This window comes from Aedes aegypti, chromosome 3 (assembly GCF_002204515.2).
Source record: "Aedes aegypti strain LVP_AGWG chromosome 3, AaegL5.0 Primary Assembly, whole genome shotgun sequence".
In the NCBI taxonomy this organism is placed as follows: domain Eukaryota; kingdom Metazoa; phylum Arthropoda; class Insecta; order Diptera; family Culicidae; genus Aedes; species Aedes aegypti.
This window is the reverse complement of record NC_035109.1, coordinates 152,868,829-152,883,824: the sequence shown is the minus strand read 5'-3', so window position 1 is coordinate 152,883,824 and position 14,996 is coordinate 152,868,829. Positions and strand designations below refer to the sequence as shown.

The window sequence follows — 14,996 nt, the reverse complement described above, 5'->3', positions numbered from 1 at the left end:
TGTATGTATTATCTTTTTTTTAGGGTGGCTGCCGTGGAGGACAACGAAATGGACTCAACGAGCCTTGGGATTTTGATGAGCTCCTGCATTTTCAACGAAACCTTATCCGACGTTTGCCCGCAGCGGTTTGAAGCGATAAGCGCCGTACCACGGGAATGTACGAGGACAATGATCGAATGTTACGATGAAATATTCGTTAAGTAATATCAAAAAATTTTATTATTATTATTATTATTATTTTTATGGTTTTATTTTTATTGAATAAATCGGTTTCCTGTCATTTTATTGCTTGCTGTTTTGATGCCTGAGAAATCATTTAGTGGTCCTCGTAATGAAACGAATTGGAAGTTTTTCGGCTGGCTTCAGTACGATTTCCGCCTTTAAGATCGGTTCTATGTCTGGCGATGGCAGTTCCAGTCGGAACGTCTGAATCAGCTTCACAACCGCTATCTTCAATTCGTACTGCGCGAACTTTTGACCTAAAAAATATATTGCTTTAAGCCCATTTCAAAGCCGTTGATGATCTGAACTATCTCTCACCGATACAGTTCCTATTGCCGGCACTGAATGGGATGTATGTAAACGCGTTATGTTTCCCACCATCTCTAATGGCATCAAAGCGTTCCGGAATGAAGCTTTCCGGATCTTCGAAACGGTCCGGGTCCCGGTGCATTTGGAAGATGTCGACACTGACGCAGGTGCATTTCGGTATGGGCATATCGTCCAGTTTGGTATTCTCGGTGGCAATACGAGCGATCATCGGCACTGATGGATACAACCGTAGCGATTCCTTGATGACCAAATCCAGATAGCGCAAATCGTTGAGGGTGCTGAAATTGAGAGAAGTCGAACCATAATTATATATGCACAAAGTTAGGTTAGGAGTTATACTGAAGAGAGAGTTCAGAGGTGGATCCCACGACGCTGCTTATTTCTTCGAACAACTTTTGCTGGACATCTGAGTACTTGGCTATGTTAAACAGTAGGAAGGTCAAAGCGGACGCAGTAGTATCATGTCCCTATAAGAAAGAAATTTGGATTACACATTCATCCAGCAGTTCGGAGATCTGTCTTCAACTCACGGCGAACGTAAAAGTATCCACCTCTTCTCGGATGTCATCATCTGAGAGGGGCTTCCCATCCACGGTTGCCCGAAGCAGCAGGTCCAACAAGGCCATTTTCTTTTTCCCTTCGTCATCTTCTTCATTCACGGCCCCCTCATCATGAAGTTCGTTGAGCAGCTTCCTCTTCTCCTCGATTATTTTCAGCGTGAACTCTCGCGTGTCTCCTATAAGCTTATGGAACCTCCTGTATTGCTTGGTAAACCGGAACAGAGTATCTACACTGGCAAACAGGTTGAAGAACCGCCAGTACAGAATCGACATCAGCTCTTCAACAGCCGCCGGATAGAAGGAATCCTCCGTCTGAGCATTACAGCTGTAGCCAAGGGCCGTTTCGCACAAGACGTCAAGGGTGTAGAGTTTCAGCGTCGGAAACACGTCCACCTCGGATCCACCGTAGGAAGCGAGTTTACGACATAGAACGTCACTTTTTTCATTGAAAACTCGCACAAAGCTTTCGAGGATTTTGAAGTGGAAGCCCGGGGTGAGGACCTTGCGTCGCTTGAACCATTTCTCGCCCTTGGAAATGAGCAATCCGTATCCGATCCATTCTGCAACTTTATCGTAGTCTTCGGACTTTGAGGCGTAGGATTGAGTGTTCAAAATTTTCTGGAATGGAATAATTGAGGATCAATTTCTATGCTAAAGCAGAATTAATTCCTTGAACCTGCAATAATTAATGCTACTGAATATTCTCTCTAAGTTTTGCAAACAGATTCAGATTCTATTTGTAAAACAAATGTAAAAAAAAAATAATCACTAGTCCACAGGAAAGTGTTCTATGAGCACTTCTATACAGTTTCGAACCGAGAACTTTCTTGGCCAATTGATTGAAAAGCTGTTTGTTTGACAACACGGCTATTTAGGCCCTTCTCCAAAGATATCGCTCTAGGAATTTTCTTCAGTATACATTTCGAGATTCCAGGGATATTTCTTGGAATTACTTCAGGGACCCCTCCAATATAATATTCAAAAAATTTCTAGCGAATGTCCCTAATCGAAAATAGGCTACACAAGATATGCACAAATCCCTCGGCTTTTTCCGAAATTTATCCAAGGCCCCAAGTAATCAGTAAGATTTTTTTTATGATTGATATCGACCGTTGCACGAATTTTTAGATTCTAATGAAATTGTTCTGTAGTTGTTGTTTGAGAGGGACTTTAACCCGAAGGTCATTCGTCCCATGAAATTGTTCATGTACTGGAGACGATTTGGAGACGATCATTAACATCAGCAGGCGTATGGTTTGAAGCTATGCATGACGTTTCAAATAAATTCAAAACAGTCAAATAGATTGGGTGAAAACTTCCGTATTACGTAATTCGTGGACGGCGCCTAAGGCTCATTGGGAAGTTTTTCCTTTGGGAAACTATTGATTGCTGGATCTAAAATGATAGAATCAGCTAAATTGCATCCAGAATCAGATATGTTTCCCACAGATTCAGGATGTAATCGATTATCGAATTGGTATTCCTCCTAATGGAAGAACTTTCAGCAACTTGACCTTGTCGTTGTCTAACGGTTCTCTCAAATAGTCTAGTTGAGGAACGAACTCAACTCGTCATCAAGAGCTGTAAATATTCTACTATGGTGGCATTTCTGGCAATGTTCGGATTGCATTCCTGGATCGATCAAATTTAGTTCACCGGTGGATAAGTCAATTAGGGGAACTTACGTATTGTCGGCAGCCTAAGCAGCTGAACTTTTAAGAAGGCAATTATACACACCAACAAAGCACAAACATTAGCATGAGACACCTGAACTACACTCGAGCAGTCTTCATTTATTAATTATTATACACACAACATTATTTTGTTCTCTAAATCGTCTATTTTACCTCACCAAAGTCACGAGGCACTTGTTCTTTTATCGGCAATGCAATTACTATTGTCGGCAACATAAATGTTCTCTTCGGCAATCCAAAACTGTACAAAAACTAGGTTATGTATTAGTAACTTTTCATATTTGTTTACAATGCCTGAAATTCAACGTCACTGATTATGTTTTACTCGTTGAAAGGGTCGATGCAGAAACATACAGACTACACTGAGAACAGAAATGCAGTTATCCAACCAAGAAGTTGCAGCGTGAGGCCATGGTTAATTGATTCATAATATTGTGCTCTGCAAGAAAAATCCCCGGAACGCGATTATCGGATTACCGTTTTGACTCATATTCCGAACAATTAAGGCCAACAGTGACTTCAAATGCATCTGATTGGCATAAATTGGCTGATATTTGTGTAAATATTAATTTCTTCGCAAAGCCTAACTGTTGGCTGTTGGGTGTACCAATAATAATGTAGATTGAATTAGTTTTAGTATTGTTTTTACGTAAAAGTATGGAACAACATTTCGATTCAAATGCCGAACACGGCGTTCATTCTGTCTCATATTCCGGAAACCTTGATTCAAATTCCGCACAGCACGAATAAATCGTATTAAAATGCAAAATTTCGCAAATAAATTTATCTGAGCTTGTTCTACTGGTCTCAAACTAGAGAATCATCACTATTCCTGTGGTATAAATTATATCGGAGACGTTAAAATTGAATTGCAATTAACTGCCATTTCCTTGTTATTAGGTGACATATTTCAGCGAAACATTTCAACCAAATCGCCATACAAAAACCAAGTGTTCGGAATATGAAAGCCATCATCATTGCGCACAACCGGTAAGGTGTTCAAATCAATCATCCTTTCCCATTCCCCAGCTTTCACAAGGACGTGGCCAGCACAACTCTCGACCATCGGAGGATGCGTCAATCTTGTCTAAGAGTTAGACTCTAAGTCCCAGATTTCTGACTTTGGTAACGGACGGGAAATATTTTTCTAAGAATTCCACCAATGATATGTTCAATCTCGGGAATTTCCCGGGATCCCGGGACAAAATCAAATGCTTCCAAAACGACTATAGAACAGCCAGAGCGGGTTTTGAAGCAATGTTTAGTTTTATAGAGTAGTTTCAAAATAATCGAATCTGTTTTTGAAGATTAAGTTGCATTCGTATAATAAAAAAACAATGCTATCTTAGATTTCATTCATCAATCTGCAGTCGAAGTCAATGGTCATTTATTGAAGTTAATTTGGACCAAAAATCAATTGTGATGCATAAGATATAGGTAAAGCTGATATCAATCACACTTGAATTGTACCAAGAAATCTTTTAATCCTCATATGGAATCTTTATGCTTCTAAATTATTGGCATAACAGCCACGTTAGACATCAGCATGGTACGCGGCAAAACGTGGAACGATACACACTGAAGCGGAAACAGTAAACCTGCCTATTCCGGGACAAAAAGCGTCGCCTGGAAGAGGTGGAATGCCAAGAGATGGAGTTGCTGTACCGTTTTCAAGAAACGCGGAAGTTCTATCAGAAGCTCAACACATCCCGCAAAGGCTTCGTGCCGCGAGCTGAAATGTGCCGGGATAAGGATGGGAGCATCTTGACGGACGGATGCGAGGTGATCGAAAGGTGGAAGCAGCACTACGATGAACACCTGAATGGCGCAGATAACACAGCGGACAGTGGAAACCAACCAGATCCCACGATGGGGGAAGTTAAGGATGCCATTCAACAGCTCAAGAACAACAAGGCCGCTGGCAAGGATGGTATCGGAGCCGAACTCATCAAGATGGGCCCGGACAGGTTGGCCGCTTGTCTGCATCGGCTGATAGTCAGAATCTGAGAAACGGAACAACTACTGGAGGAGTGGAAGCAAGGCGTTATATGCCCTATTTACAAAAAGGGCGACAAACTGGAGTGTGAAAATTATCGTGCAATCACCATCCTAAACGCCGCCTACAAAGTGCTATCCCAGATCACCTATAGCAAACGAGTTCGTGGGAAGTTATCAAGCAGGTTTCATCGACGGCCGCTCGACAACGGACCAGATCTATTCCGTGTGGCAAATCCTCCAGAAATGCCGTGAGTACCAGGGTCCCTACGCACCATTTGTTCATCGATTTCAAGGCGGCATACGATAGTATCGACCGCGTAGAGCTATGGAAAATCATGGACGAGAACAGCTTTCCCGGGAAGCTCGCAAGATTGATCAGAGCAACGATGGACGGTATGCAAAACTGCGTGAACATCTCGGGCGAACACTCCAGTACGTTCGAGTCTCGGCGGGGACTACGACAGGGCGATGGACTTTCGTGCCTGTTGTTCAATATTGCGCTTGAAGGTGTTATGCGGAGAGCCGGACTTAACAGTCGAGGCACGATTTTCACGAGATCCGGACAATTTGTTTGCTTCGCGGACAACATGGATATTATCGGGAGAAAATTTGAAACGGAGGCAGCTTTGTTCACCCGCCTAAAACGCGAAGCAACAAGAGACGGGCTAATGGTGAATGCGTCGAAAACAAAGTACATGCTGGTTGGCGGAACTGAGCGCGACAGGACCCGCCTAGGAAGCAGTGTTACGATAGACGGAGATACCTTCGAGGTGGTGGACGAGTTCGTCTACCTTGGATCCTTGTTGACGGCTGACAATAATGTTAGTCGGGAAATACGAAGGCGCATCATCAGCGGAAGTCGTGCCTACTATGGGCTCCAGAAGAAACTGCGGTCAAGAAAGATTCACCCCCGCACCAAATGTACGATGTACAAAACGCTCATAAGACCGGTAGTCCTCTATGGGCATGACTTGCAAGCTCTTGGGGTTTTCGAACGCCGAGTGCTAAGGACGATCTTCGGCGGCGTACAGGAGAACGGCGTGTGGCTGCGAACCACGAGCTCGCTCAACTCTACGGCGAACCCAGTATCGTGAAGGTAGCTAAAGCTGGAAGGATACGCTGGGCAGGGCATGTTGCAAGAATGCCGGACAACAACCCTGTAAAGATGGTGTTCGCTACGAACCCGGTCGGAACAAGAAGGCGTGGGGCGCAGCGAGCTAGGTGGATTGACCAGGTGCACCAGGACCTGGAGAGCGTGGGTCACAGTCGAGGATGGAGAGAAGCGGCCATGAACCGAGTGAATTGGCGAATTATTGTTGGCGAGGCTTTATCAAGATAATTGATGTAAGCCACGTTAGACGTTAGAGCCACGATAGACCAGGAAAAGTGTAAGGTACACCGCCCAAATTAAAACGGTTACGGGGAGATAAAAAAAATCAACCACCAAATCAATAGTTGACAAATGAAACAAACCGTGGAGAAACCTGTTATAGTTTATTGAAAATTACTTAACTAACATACCAGAGAAACACAAGTTTAAGCATAATTGACCTTAAATCTCAATAAAAACTCTTATTGAGTTAGCTAAATGCAATAACTAAAAAACATTCTTGCATCGACAGTCACCAAAACAACATGTCACTTGTTTTGTGCCATTATTTGTACCAACATGCAATTTCGGGAAATCCCGGGATTTTCGATGATATCCCGGGATTCGGGATTTTTTTAGATCCCGAGAAATCCCGGGATTTTTGAGTATTTCTGAAAAATCCATCCAGAAGTTTTTGAATTTCTTCAAAAGGTCTCCAGGGCTTTTTTATGAAAGTCCTCCATGGATTTATCCAGGGTTTTTTTTCTAAGAATATCCCTTGCAGGAATTTATGGAATCCAATAAATAATATCTTGAGAAATTTCCTTAGGATTTAGATGATTTATTTTTGGTAGTGGCCTTAGAAATATTCATAGATAAATTAAAATTGTAAAAAATAAAGTCCAAAGGAAGCATTGGATGAAATCCTGTTTCAATATTTGAATGGACTCTGAGAAAAAAAGGGAAGTCACAGGATTGATTCCGGAAAATGCTAATGCGACAATTATCTTAAACAAATTATATTATATGTCAAAATATAAAACTTTAGGCACTTTTGGTTAAATTTGAAGAAAAAGTATTTAAAATAAATCCGAGAAAAACCTCTTTATTAAGTTCTTGAAAAATACATAATGGAATCCTAGAGAAATTCCTGGGGTAATTCCTTGAATAATCCAAGACGGAGTGTTTGTGGAAATGTATAGGGAAAATTCCTAAGCTTCCCATCCTAAACCTGAAGAGTTGAAGAAAAAAAAACCCTCAAGAAGCCTAGTCAGCATTTCTGTACGAACTGATCTGATGATTTCTTAAAACTTATTACTAGAAAACCCCTGGAGATTTTTTTAAAATGATTGAAACTTCTGGTTTGGTGTAATTTCAGTATTATTATCAGAAGAGAAATGGAATATAGGGAAGCATTTAAAAACCGGTAGATCATAACAAACTTTTTGATTAGTTACAAGTTGCATTACGTCAAGGATTTTCAGGGAAAAAAGAAACCGATTTTTGAAGGACTTAGGCAGTTATTGAAGGCACAAACTCAAATGAGTCATCAAAATAAATTTATTGAAGCATGTCTTGAAGGACCAAAGAGATCGTACGAAAAAAAAAGATTATTTTAAGGAACAAAAAACAAAATCTTGAGGTTATACTTAAAAATATGATTCCTGAAACGTAATTATGGTTGTAATTTCTGTTCAAGTCTCAGAGGGAATACATGAAGAAATTTCGTTATAAACATGTGGATAAATTCCCAAAGATGACATCTTAGATAATACGTAGATGAATCCCTACAAAATTTCCTGTATTCTATTTGTTAGAAATACTGAAATAATTTATAGGTTAGACTATAGGTTTTCTAACTCTTTAAGGTAGACAGTGAGATTGTGTTTTTTTATTGTTTTAATGTTAACGACAACAATTAATACATCATTGGGGCTAGGAGCCTGTTGATGTTCAAATAAAATAAATGAATTATGTAAATTTTAGTGTTATAAAACAAATGTTACGTCAGAAAGCCACAGATAAATTTTCGGAGGTATCTTGAGAGAAATTTATGGTGAAATATTTGTACACATCTCATAGAAATGCTCTTATCAAGGATAAACTTCCGGAAATTCAGAAAAATATCTTGAGATATTGCTGAGGACTTGGTGGAGAAATCAGAGCTACCGTAAAACGGAGTAACTTTGATAGTTTTTACGAAGAAAACTTGAATATTTACGCATGTTGTTTCAAAGAATTATAGTTTATATTTTTAAAACAAGTACTGGCATCTTAGCTATTGACTGCAGTTGATAGATTGCCAAAAGTTTTATTTTGATTGGATATATAATTTTTCATAAGGAATACCTCTAGGCGTTTAACGTTTATGGAAATTTCTGACTTAGATTACAATAATGGTCCCAGTTTGTGAAAATGATATTGGCTAAGGGATTTGAGACCATATTCAAGTTATATGATAACTAGGCTGTCAAAGATAAGTGACCAACTGTTCAAAACTTCATCATACCGTCAAACGGGGCTTCTTTTGACATTATTTCCACATTCTTCAACTTTGAGGATTTGTAGCTCTAAGAATTATGGATGGATTTCGATAATTCTTGCATATATCTTAGTTGTATATGTACGTAACAAATGTGGAAAATATGAAGCAAATCCATCAAGAAATAAAAAAAAAATGCTTGAATAGCGAAAAATATGTGTCCTTCAAGACAAAAATGGGGCTACTTTGGACACATTTAGAAAACAATACGATTTGATAATAAAATGATTATTTTCGCATAAATTTTGAACTGATTCCATAGATTAACGACTATTTTGACGTTGTTGAACGTTTTTCGTTGATAAACATAATTAAGAAAATTGTAAAGCGCGAAAAAATACACATACCTATATAACACTTTTCAGCAAAATATGGGTTTGTAGTGTTTAATTTCTAGTATAAAATTTCAGTTTTACTTTCTTTTAATTAAAACTGTCAGCTACGACTGCTTGATTGTTTAAGTTGACACAATCGAATGATGCAATTACCAAGTACTGCGACGATTAATAAGGTCTGATTAATAATGATTAACATCTGTTAAAATTCTTAATGTTATATTAATGATATGTAGAAGGATCTCATCAATTCCTGTAACTAAAAGTAATTTTTACTTAAAGTGTAATGCATGAAGTACTAGAATAATGTTTCGCATGATCGTAGGCAATTCAAATTTTACATTTGTAATTATTTTGGTTCTCAATAGTTTTGATATGGCTTAATGGTAGTCTATTTAAAGCAGATGATGAATGAAATTGTTTTGTACTACGGATTCATGTAAAAATGACCGAGAATTATTTTTTCAAGGAATATGGTTTGAGTTTACTACCAATACGTAATCTATATATCTATATAAATAAAAATGGAATGGTGTTTGTATGTCACGAAATGGCTTACGAACGGGTCAACGAATTTGAATGATTCTTTCTCAGTTTTGTTCGACAAGGGTTCCGACGTGTTTGTGTGTATAAAAATCCCAGGATATTCACCGGGAAAGTTGAAAAAACGAGCGCGAACGAAACTGTTATTTTATATGGGATGATCAAAAGCGTTTTTCAACAGCCTACTTGATGGCAAGACGAAGTTTGCCGGGACCACTAGTAAAATATATATATTTGATGACTATTAACTTTCCTGAATCCTTGGTTAATTTTGTTGTTGTTGTAAAATATAGAAACCAACGCTTTAACATAAAATAAAAGTCGTAAAGTTAAGACCTTTGATCAATTATTTTTGTAATACAACAATTTTTAACATAAAATTATCACAAATTTTTATGAAACATGACGATTTGATAGTTTTGTGACGCTCCCAAAAACTTTCCACGATATGTAAAAATTCGAACAATGTTTACATAGCAAATGTTTTGTGCCTTGTGAATATGTGTTCGGAATTTTTAAATATATTGTCCTGTTTATCCTGTTATTATTGATGTTGTTCCGAAAAATGTTCATGTCTGGTTGTAGAGCATGTTTTGGTCAATAAAAGTGCTGAAGACACAAAATAGCTCAGATTAATATTTATGCTGCAAATAAATCAAAAACACGATTGCCCAAAGTAGCCCCCGGAATCAAAAGTAGCCCCGTTTGACGGTATAGTGATTGTAGAACAGATTGTTTGTAAGCGTTTCGAAAATGCTAAAATCATTTCAGGTTGTCATTTGAGGTGGTCAGGCTTAGCGTGACAAGCCTTACAAATTTTTTAGAGAACTCATACAAAAAGCGTGACAAAGGGGGGGGGGGTCTAAAACGTAGATATTTAACGTGACATGATTTGTGTACCATCCCAAAGAGAAACTATTGCGAAATCCATTACATTAGATTTAAAGTAAAAAATAATTTCACATAGTCTCGGCTACAATAACACAATGAAATTCTGTTTGACTTTAAATTCAATATTGTAGATTTTGCAATTGTTTATCTGTGTATAAATCCATTCAATTACAATTGCATGTGCAAAATTGACTTTCCTTTTTTAAAGAAATTATTAGTTATTTTCAAAACCGTTTCATCGAATTATTTTAAGCTCACCCATAGGCATAAGATTGAGTAGTTGAGTAGTAAAAGAACGATTTTTTTTGGATGCCAGAAAAGAAGGAGGGTGCATAGGGTCCCCTTGATTATAATGGGGTTACCTTGGTCATTATGACCTATCTTGTAAAAAGTTGCAAATAACATTTTTACTTGAAAGATTTCAAAACATAAATGTTTTTGATTGGTTTTGTTAAAAACGGAATCGTCGGAAACGATTTCGTTGTCAAAATTTTCAAGGTTTGTTTATTTTGCAAAATAAGCGATTAAAATTTGAATATGCTTCAAAAAGTAAATTTCTTGTTCAAGCTCGGTTTTCATACTCAGCTTCGCTGATCAATTTAACTATTCGATATTTCGAATACTGAATGGGTGATCAATATTACCCCATCGGAAAAATCTAAACCTTAATCCATCACAAAAGTCTGCTTGACCTCTTTCTCACGTTTACAAAGGCACTAAACTCAATCAATAGCAGTGTTCTTTTTTACAACTCTGTGATAGTATACAAAACTAAAATAAAAATTTCACTTATGGTTAATTCTTTGTTCGTGACATTTGTAGCTTTGAATTTCGGTACAATATTGAATTTGAATGTTTGAAATTAGGTACCTGCTTTTAGATAAAATATTCTAGTTCTAACATCAAGTGTACTTCTTTTTTTTTCATTAGTATCATTCCAAACATTACATTCATTTCTTATATCTAGGAGTTCTGTGTTGTTAGACAACACTGCCATCCTTATTTGGTAAAACAAATTTAAGATTTTATTAACAACATATTACATTTTATTTGCCGTAGCAGTTCAGATTTTTTACAGGTGAGCAGATTTCACCTGCTTATAAGAGAAAAAACATGTTTTCAATTTACTTAACCTAACTTAACCTAAATATATAACGCATTAATCGTGGCAATAGAAGATTGTAACGATTTTTGCCTGAAATTAATAATTATTTTATTTGACATTAACATTAACAAATTTTGTTCCAATGTTTCAACATTGGATATTCTACACAGAAAAAAATAGATTTAAATTTCAATGTAGCGTAAACAGAAGAAGATAGTAAGAGTAAATCAAATTCATCTATTGTTACAGCATTACGTTAAATTTTCAACTTCAGATGCTTGAATGCTACATGATCGTGTAAATTTAAAGTGTATTCGATTGAAAAATAAGCGATTTGTCGTTGACATTTCGTTTTATTTTGACGCTCCAAATATGTGCATACAATATTTTTAGCTGTGTATGTAACTCATTAGTACTATACCAGGGCGCAGGCTTCAGAATGGGATCAAATTTTAAACCATTTGATTTATAATTCAATTTGAGTTTTTAGTCGATACGAACGTTATAAATTGCAAAACCTACCTCAGCAATATCCGGTTTGGCAAACACCAGCGTGTATTGGTACCAAAAGCTCAGCTTATACGCCGTCCCATACTGCTGGGCGTACCTGCGTAGCAGCTTGAATATCTCTGCATCAGGTTCATCACGTGTAGATGTGTGTGGTGTCGAGTACATGCCATATCGCAAAACGAAACACAAACAGCGAGAGAGAGAACGTTCGTAATCAAAACAATTAGACTTTCGCGGAGATGCAATTGAACTTCTGTCGACTCGGTTCATTTTCTACTTACCAATGGAGCTGAGATTCACAATTTCCGTTGCACTTCCGGCGATTGGCCATTCCGGTGGCCCTGCAAGATTTGGGAACTGCAATAACTTTCTGTGAACGAAGGCAAACACTAAACACAGTGTTATCACCAGAGGGAGTAGCACTACAATCAACATTATTCCATTTGCGGCTTAATCGGACTGGCGAACCAACCAGTTGAGAGGGTCGTATCAACATGTTAGTTCGCTGTTGAAAATGTATGGAGCATGAGAGCATTTTGCTCTTTTTCTGTGCTTCCTGAAGGTTTTGGTCCAAGATTTTCGAGGGAGCAATATTGAAGAAGCAATATGAAGCTTTTGTGCATCTTTTGGTTCCAGAATGGGAAAGCGTTTTTAAAGTGTTTTTGTAATAAGAACATTTGTGGCTTTCAGCTAAAATAGTTTTTTCATATTTTTTATTAGTATCATTCCAAAACTTACTTTTTTTTTAATTTTTTTTTTATTATTTTTTTTTAATTTCTTTATTAGTATAATTCCAAACATTATATTTATTTCTTATATCTAGGTGTTCTGTGTTATTAGACAACACTATCATCCTAATTTGGTAAAACAAATTAAGGATTTTATTTACATTTGGTTAACAACATATTACATTTCATTTGCCGTAGCAGTTCAGATTTTTTACAGGTGAGTTGATTTCAGTTGCTTATAAGAGCAAAAAACGCTTGTATTTACTTAACCTAACTTAACCTAAATATATAACGCATTAATCGTGGCAATAGAAGATTGCAACGATTTTTGCCTGAAATTATTAATTTTATTTTACATTTGTTCCAATGTTTCAACATTGGATATTCTATGTAACTCATTGGTACTTTACCAGGGAGGAAGCTTCAGAATCATTTTCAAAATTTTATTTTGAATTCTCTGCAGAGCTTTCTTCCTGGTATTACAACAGCTAGTCCATATTGGTACAGCATACAACATGGCTGGCCTGAAAATTTGTTTGAATATCAAAAGCTTGTTCTTAAGACAAAGTTTTGATTTTCTATTAATAAGGGAATAGAGACATTTTACATATTTATTACATTTGGCTTGAATGCCCTCAATGTGATTTTTGAAAGTTAAATTCTTATCAAGCATGAGCCCTAGATACTTTACTTCATCTGACCAATTTATTGGAATCCCTCTCATCGTGACAACATGTCTACTTGAAGGTTTCAAATAAAGAGCTTTTGGTTTATGTGGGAATATTATTAGTTGAGTTTTGGAAGCATTTTTGCAAGTATGAAGAAAAAATATCCAAACTTTTTTGCAATCGATTACAGATGACACGCAGGCTTCGTCCTTTGGTGTCCTTTGTATAATATTGGTCCCAAAATGCTGCCTTGAGGAACACCAAAGCTTACAGGATGTCTTTCAGATCTGGAGTTCTGATAATTAACCTGAAGTGTATGATTTGACAGATAACTTTGAATTATTCTAACAATGTATGTTGGAAAATTAAAGTTTTTTAATTTTACGATCAAACCTTCATGCCAAACACTGTCGAATGCTTTTTCTATGTCTAGAAGAGCAAGACCAGTAGAATAGCCTTCAGATTTGTTGGAACGGATCAAATTTGTTACACGTAAAAGTTGATGGGTGGTCGAATGTCCATGGCAGAATCCGAACTGTTCATTGGCAAAGATTGAATTTTCGTTGATGTGGACCATCATTCTGTTCAAAATAACCTTTTCAAAAAGTTTACTGATGGAGGAAAGCAAACTGATTAGACGATAGCTAGAAGCTTCTGCAGGATTTTTGGCTGCTTTCGAAATTGGTACAACCTTTGCATTTTTCCATGTGTTAGGAAATTATGCCAACTGAAAACGATTGTTAAATATATCAACTTAGAATGATAAGCTACTTTCTGGAAGTTTCTTGATGAGGATGTAGAAAATTCCATCATCGCCAGGAGCTTTCATATTTTTGAATTTTTTAATAATAGTTCTCACTTCTTCCAAATCAGTCTCCCAGGCATTTTCGAAAACGTTCTCTTGATTGAGAATATTTTCGAACTCCTGAGTAACTTGATTTTCAATTGAACTAGTAAGTCCTAAATTAAAATTGTGCGCACTTTCAAACTGCATAGCAAGTTTTTGAGCTTTTTCGCAATTAGTTAGTAATAATTTGTTTTCCTCTTTCAATGCATGCCGGTATTCTAACGCTCTGTAATTTTTGAACTCGTTTGAATTTTGGTTCAATATTTCTACAATTCTTTGTGTTACTTCCAAGCAATATAATGAGTAGTGATAATCATGAAAAATCATAATTCAAACCTCTGATAGAACGATTTTTTGATGGACTATGTGTAATTGGTCCACTCTGACTGAACTAAAGACCACCGTTCAGTGAGTTGGTTCACTCTGACTGAACAATTTCTAGAAAAATAACAATCATTTAATGCTTGCATGGTCAAACTGGGTGCATATCTCTAAGATAGGCAGATTATAAAGACCCTTCGAACCAGTAACGTAATTTCTTTAATAATGCGTTCGTCAATATCGAAATCAGTGGCAATACGATAGCTCGAAAATTAAGGTTTTGCAGGGTTAGGGCATTGAAGACCAGAAATATTTAAATATGTGTTCAGTCAGAGTGGACCAAGTGAAAATCTTGAGTAGCGACCAAAATATACTGGTCCAATGAGCGGGTTCTAGCACATTCAATACATACACCATAGAACTACCATAAACTTCTATCGAACTCTGAAATTGACTCAAAAAATGCAATAATCAATTAGTTTATTGCTTTTCAACACTTGGTCCACTCTGTCTGCTGAGAAATTGTTGCAATTTCTGACCACTCATCCAAATATGGTAAATGGTCAAAAATCAAAATCAAATGCACCGAATTAAGTAATATTTATAAATTTC

General features: G+C 37.0%; 2 protein-coding genes across 3 annotated transcripts in view; one reads left to right on the top strand and one right to left on the bottom strand.

Annotated features, from left to right (window-relative positions):
• Positions 1 to 285, top strand: part of LOC5577945 (rho GTPase-activating protein 15) — a 96,686-nt gene extending 96,401 nt beyond the window's left edge. For both annotated transcript variants that reach the window (XM_021848736.1, XM_021848735.1), the window contains exon 6: positions 24 to 285. In XM_021848736.1, coding sequence (XP_021704428.1) covers positions 24 to 204 — 181 coding nt within the window. In that variant the 3' untranslated portion in view covers positions 205 to 285. The remainder of the gene's footprint in view (positions 1 to 23) is intronic.
• Positions 193 to 12,306, bottom strand: LOC5569666 (cytochrome P450 4d1). The gene is made up of 6 exons (XM_001652880.3): positions 12,102 to 12,306; positions 11,833 to 11,939; positions 1,083 to 1,730; positions 892 to 1,019; positions 541 to 830; positions 193 to 479 (listed from the first exon to the last, which is right to left on the bottom strand). Exons 1-6 carry the CDS (start codon positions 12,253 to 12,255, stop codon positions 313 to 315), a joined length of 1,494 nt encoding a protein of 497 aa, XP_001652930.1. The 5' UTR covers positions 12,256 to 12,306; the 3' UTR covers positions 193 to 312.
• Between the last annotated feature and the right edge of the window lie 2,690 nt (positions 12,307 to 14,996).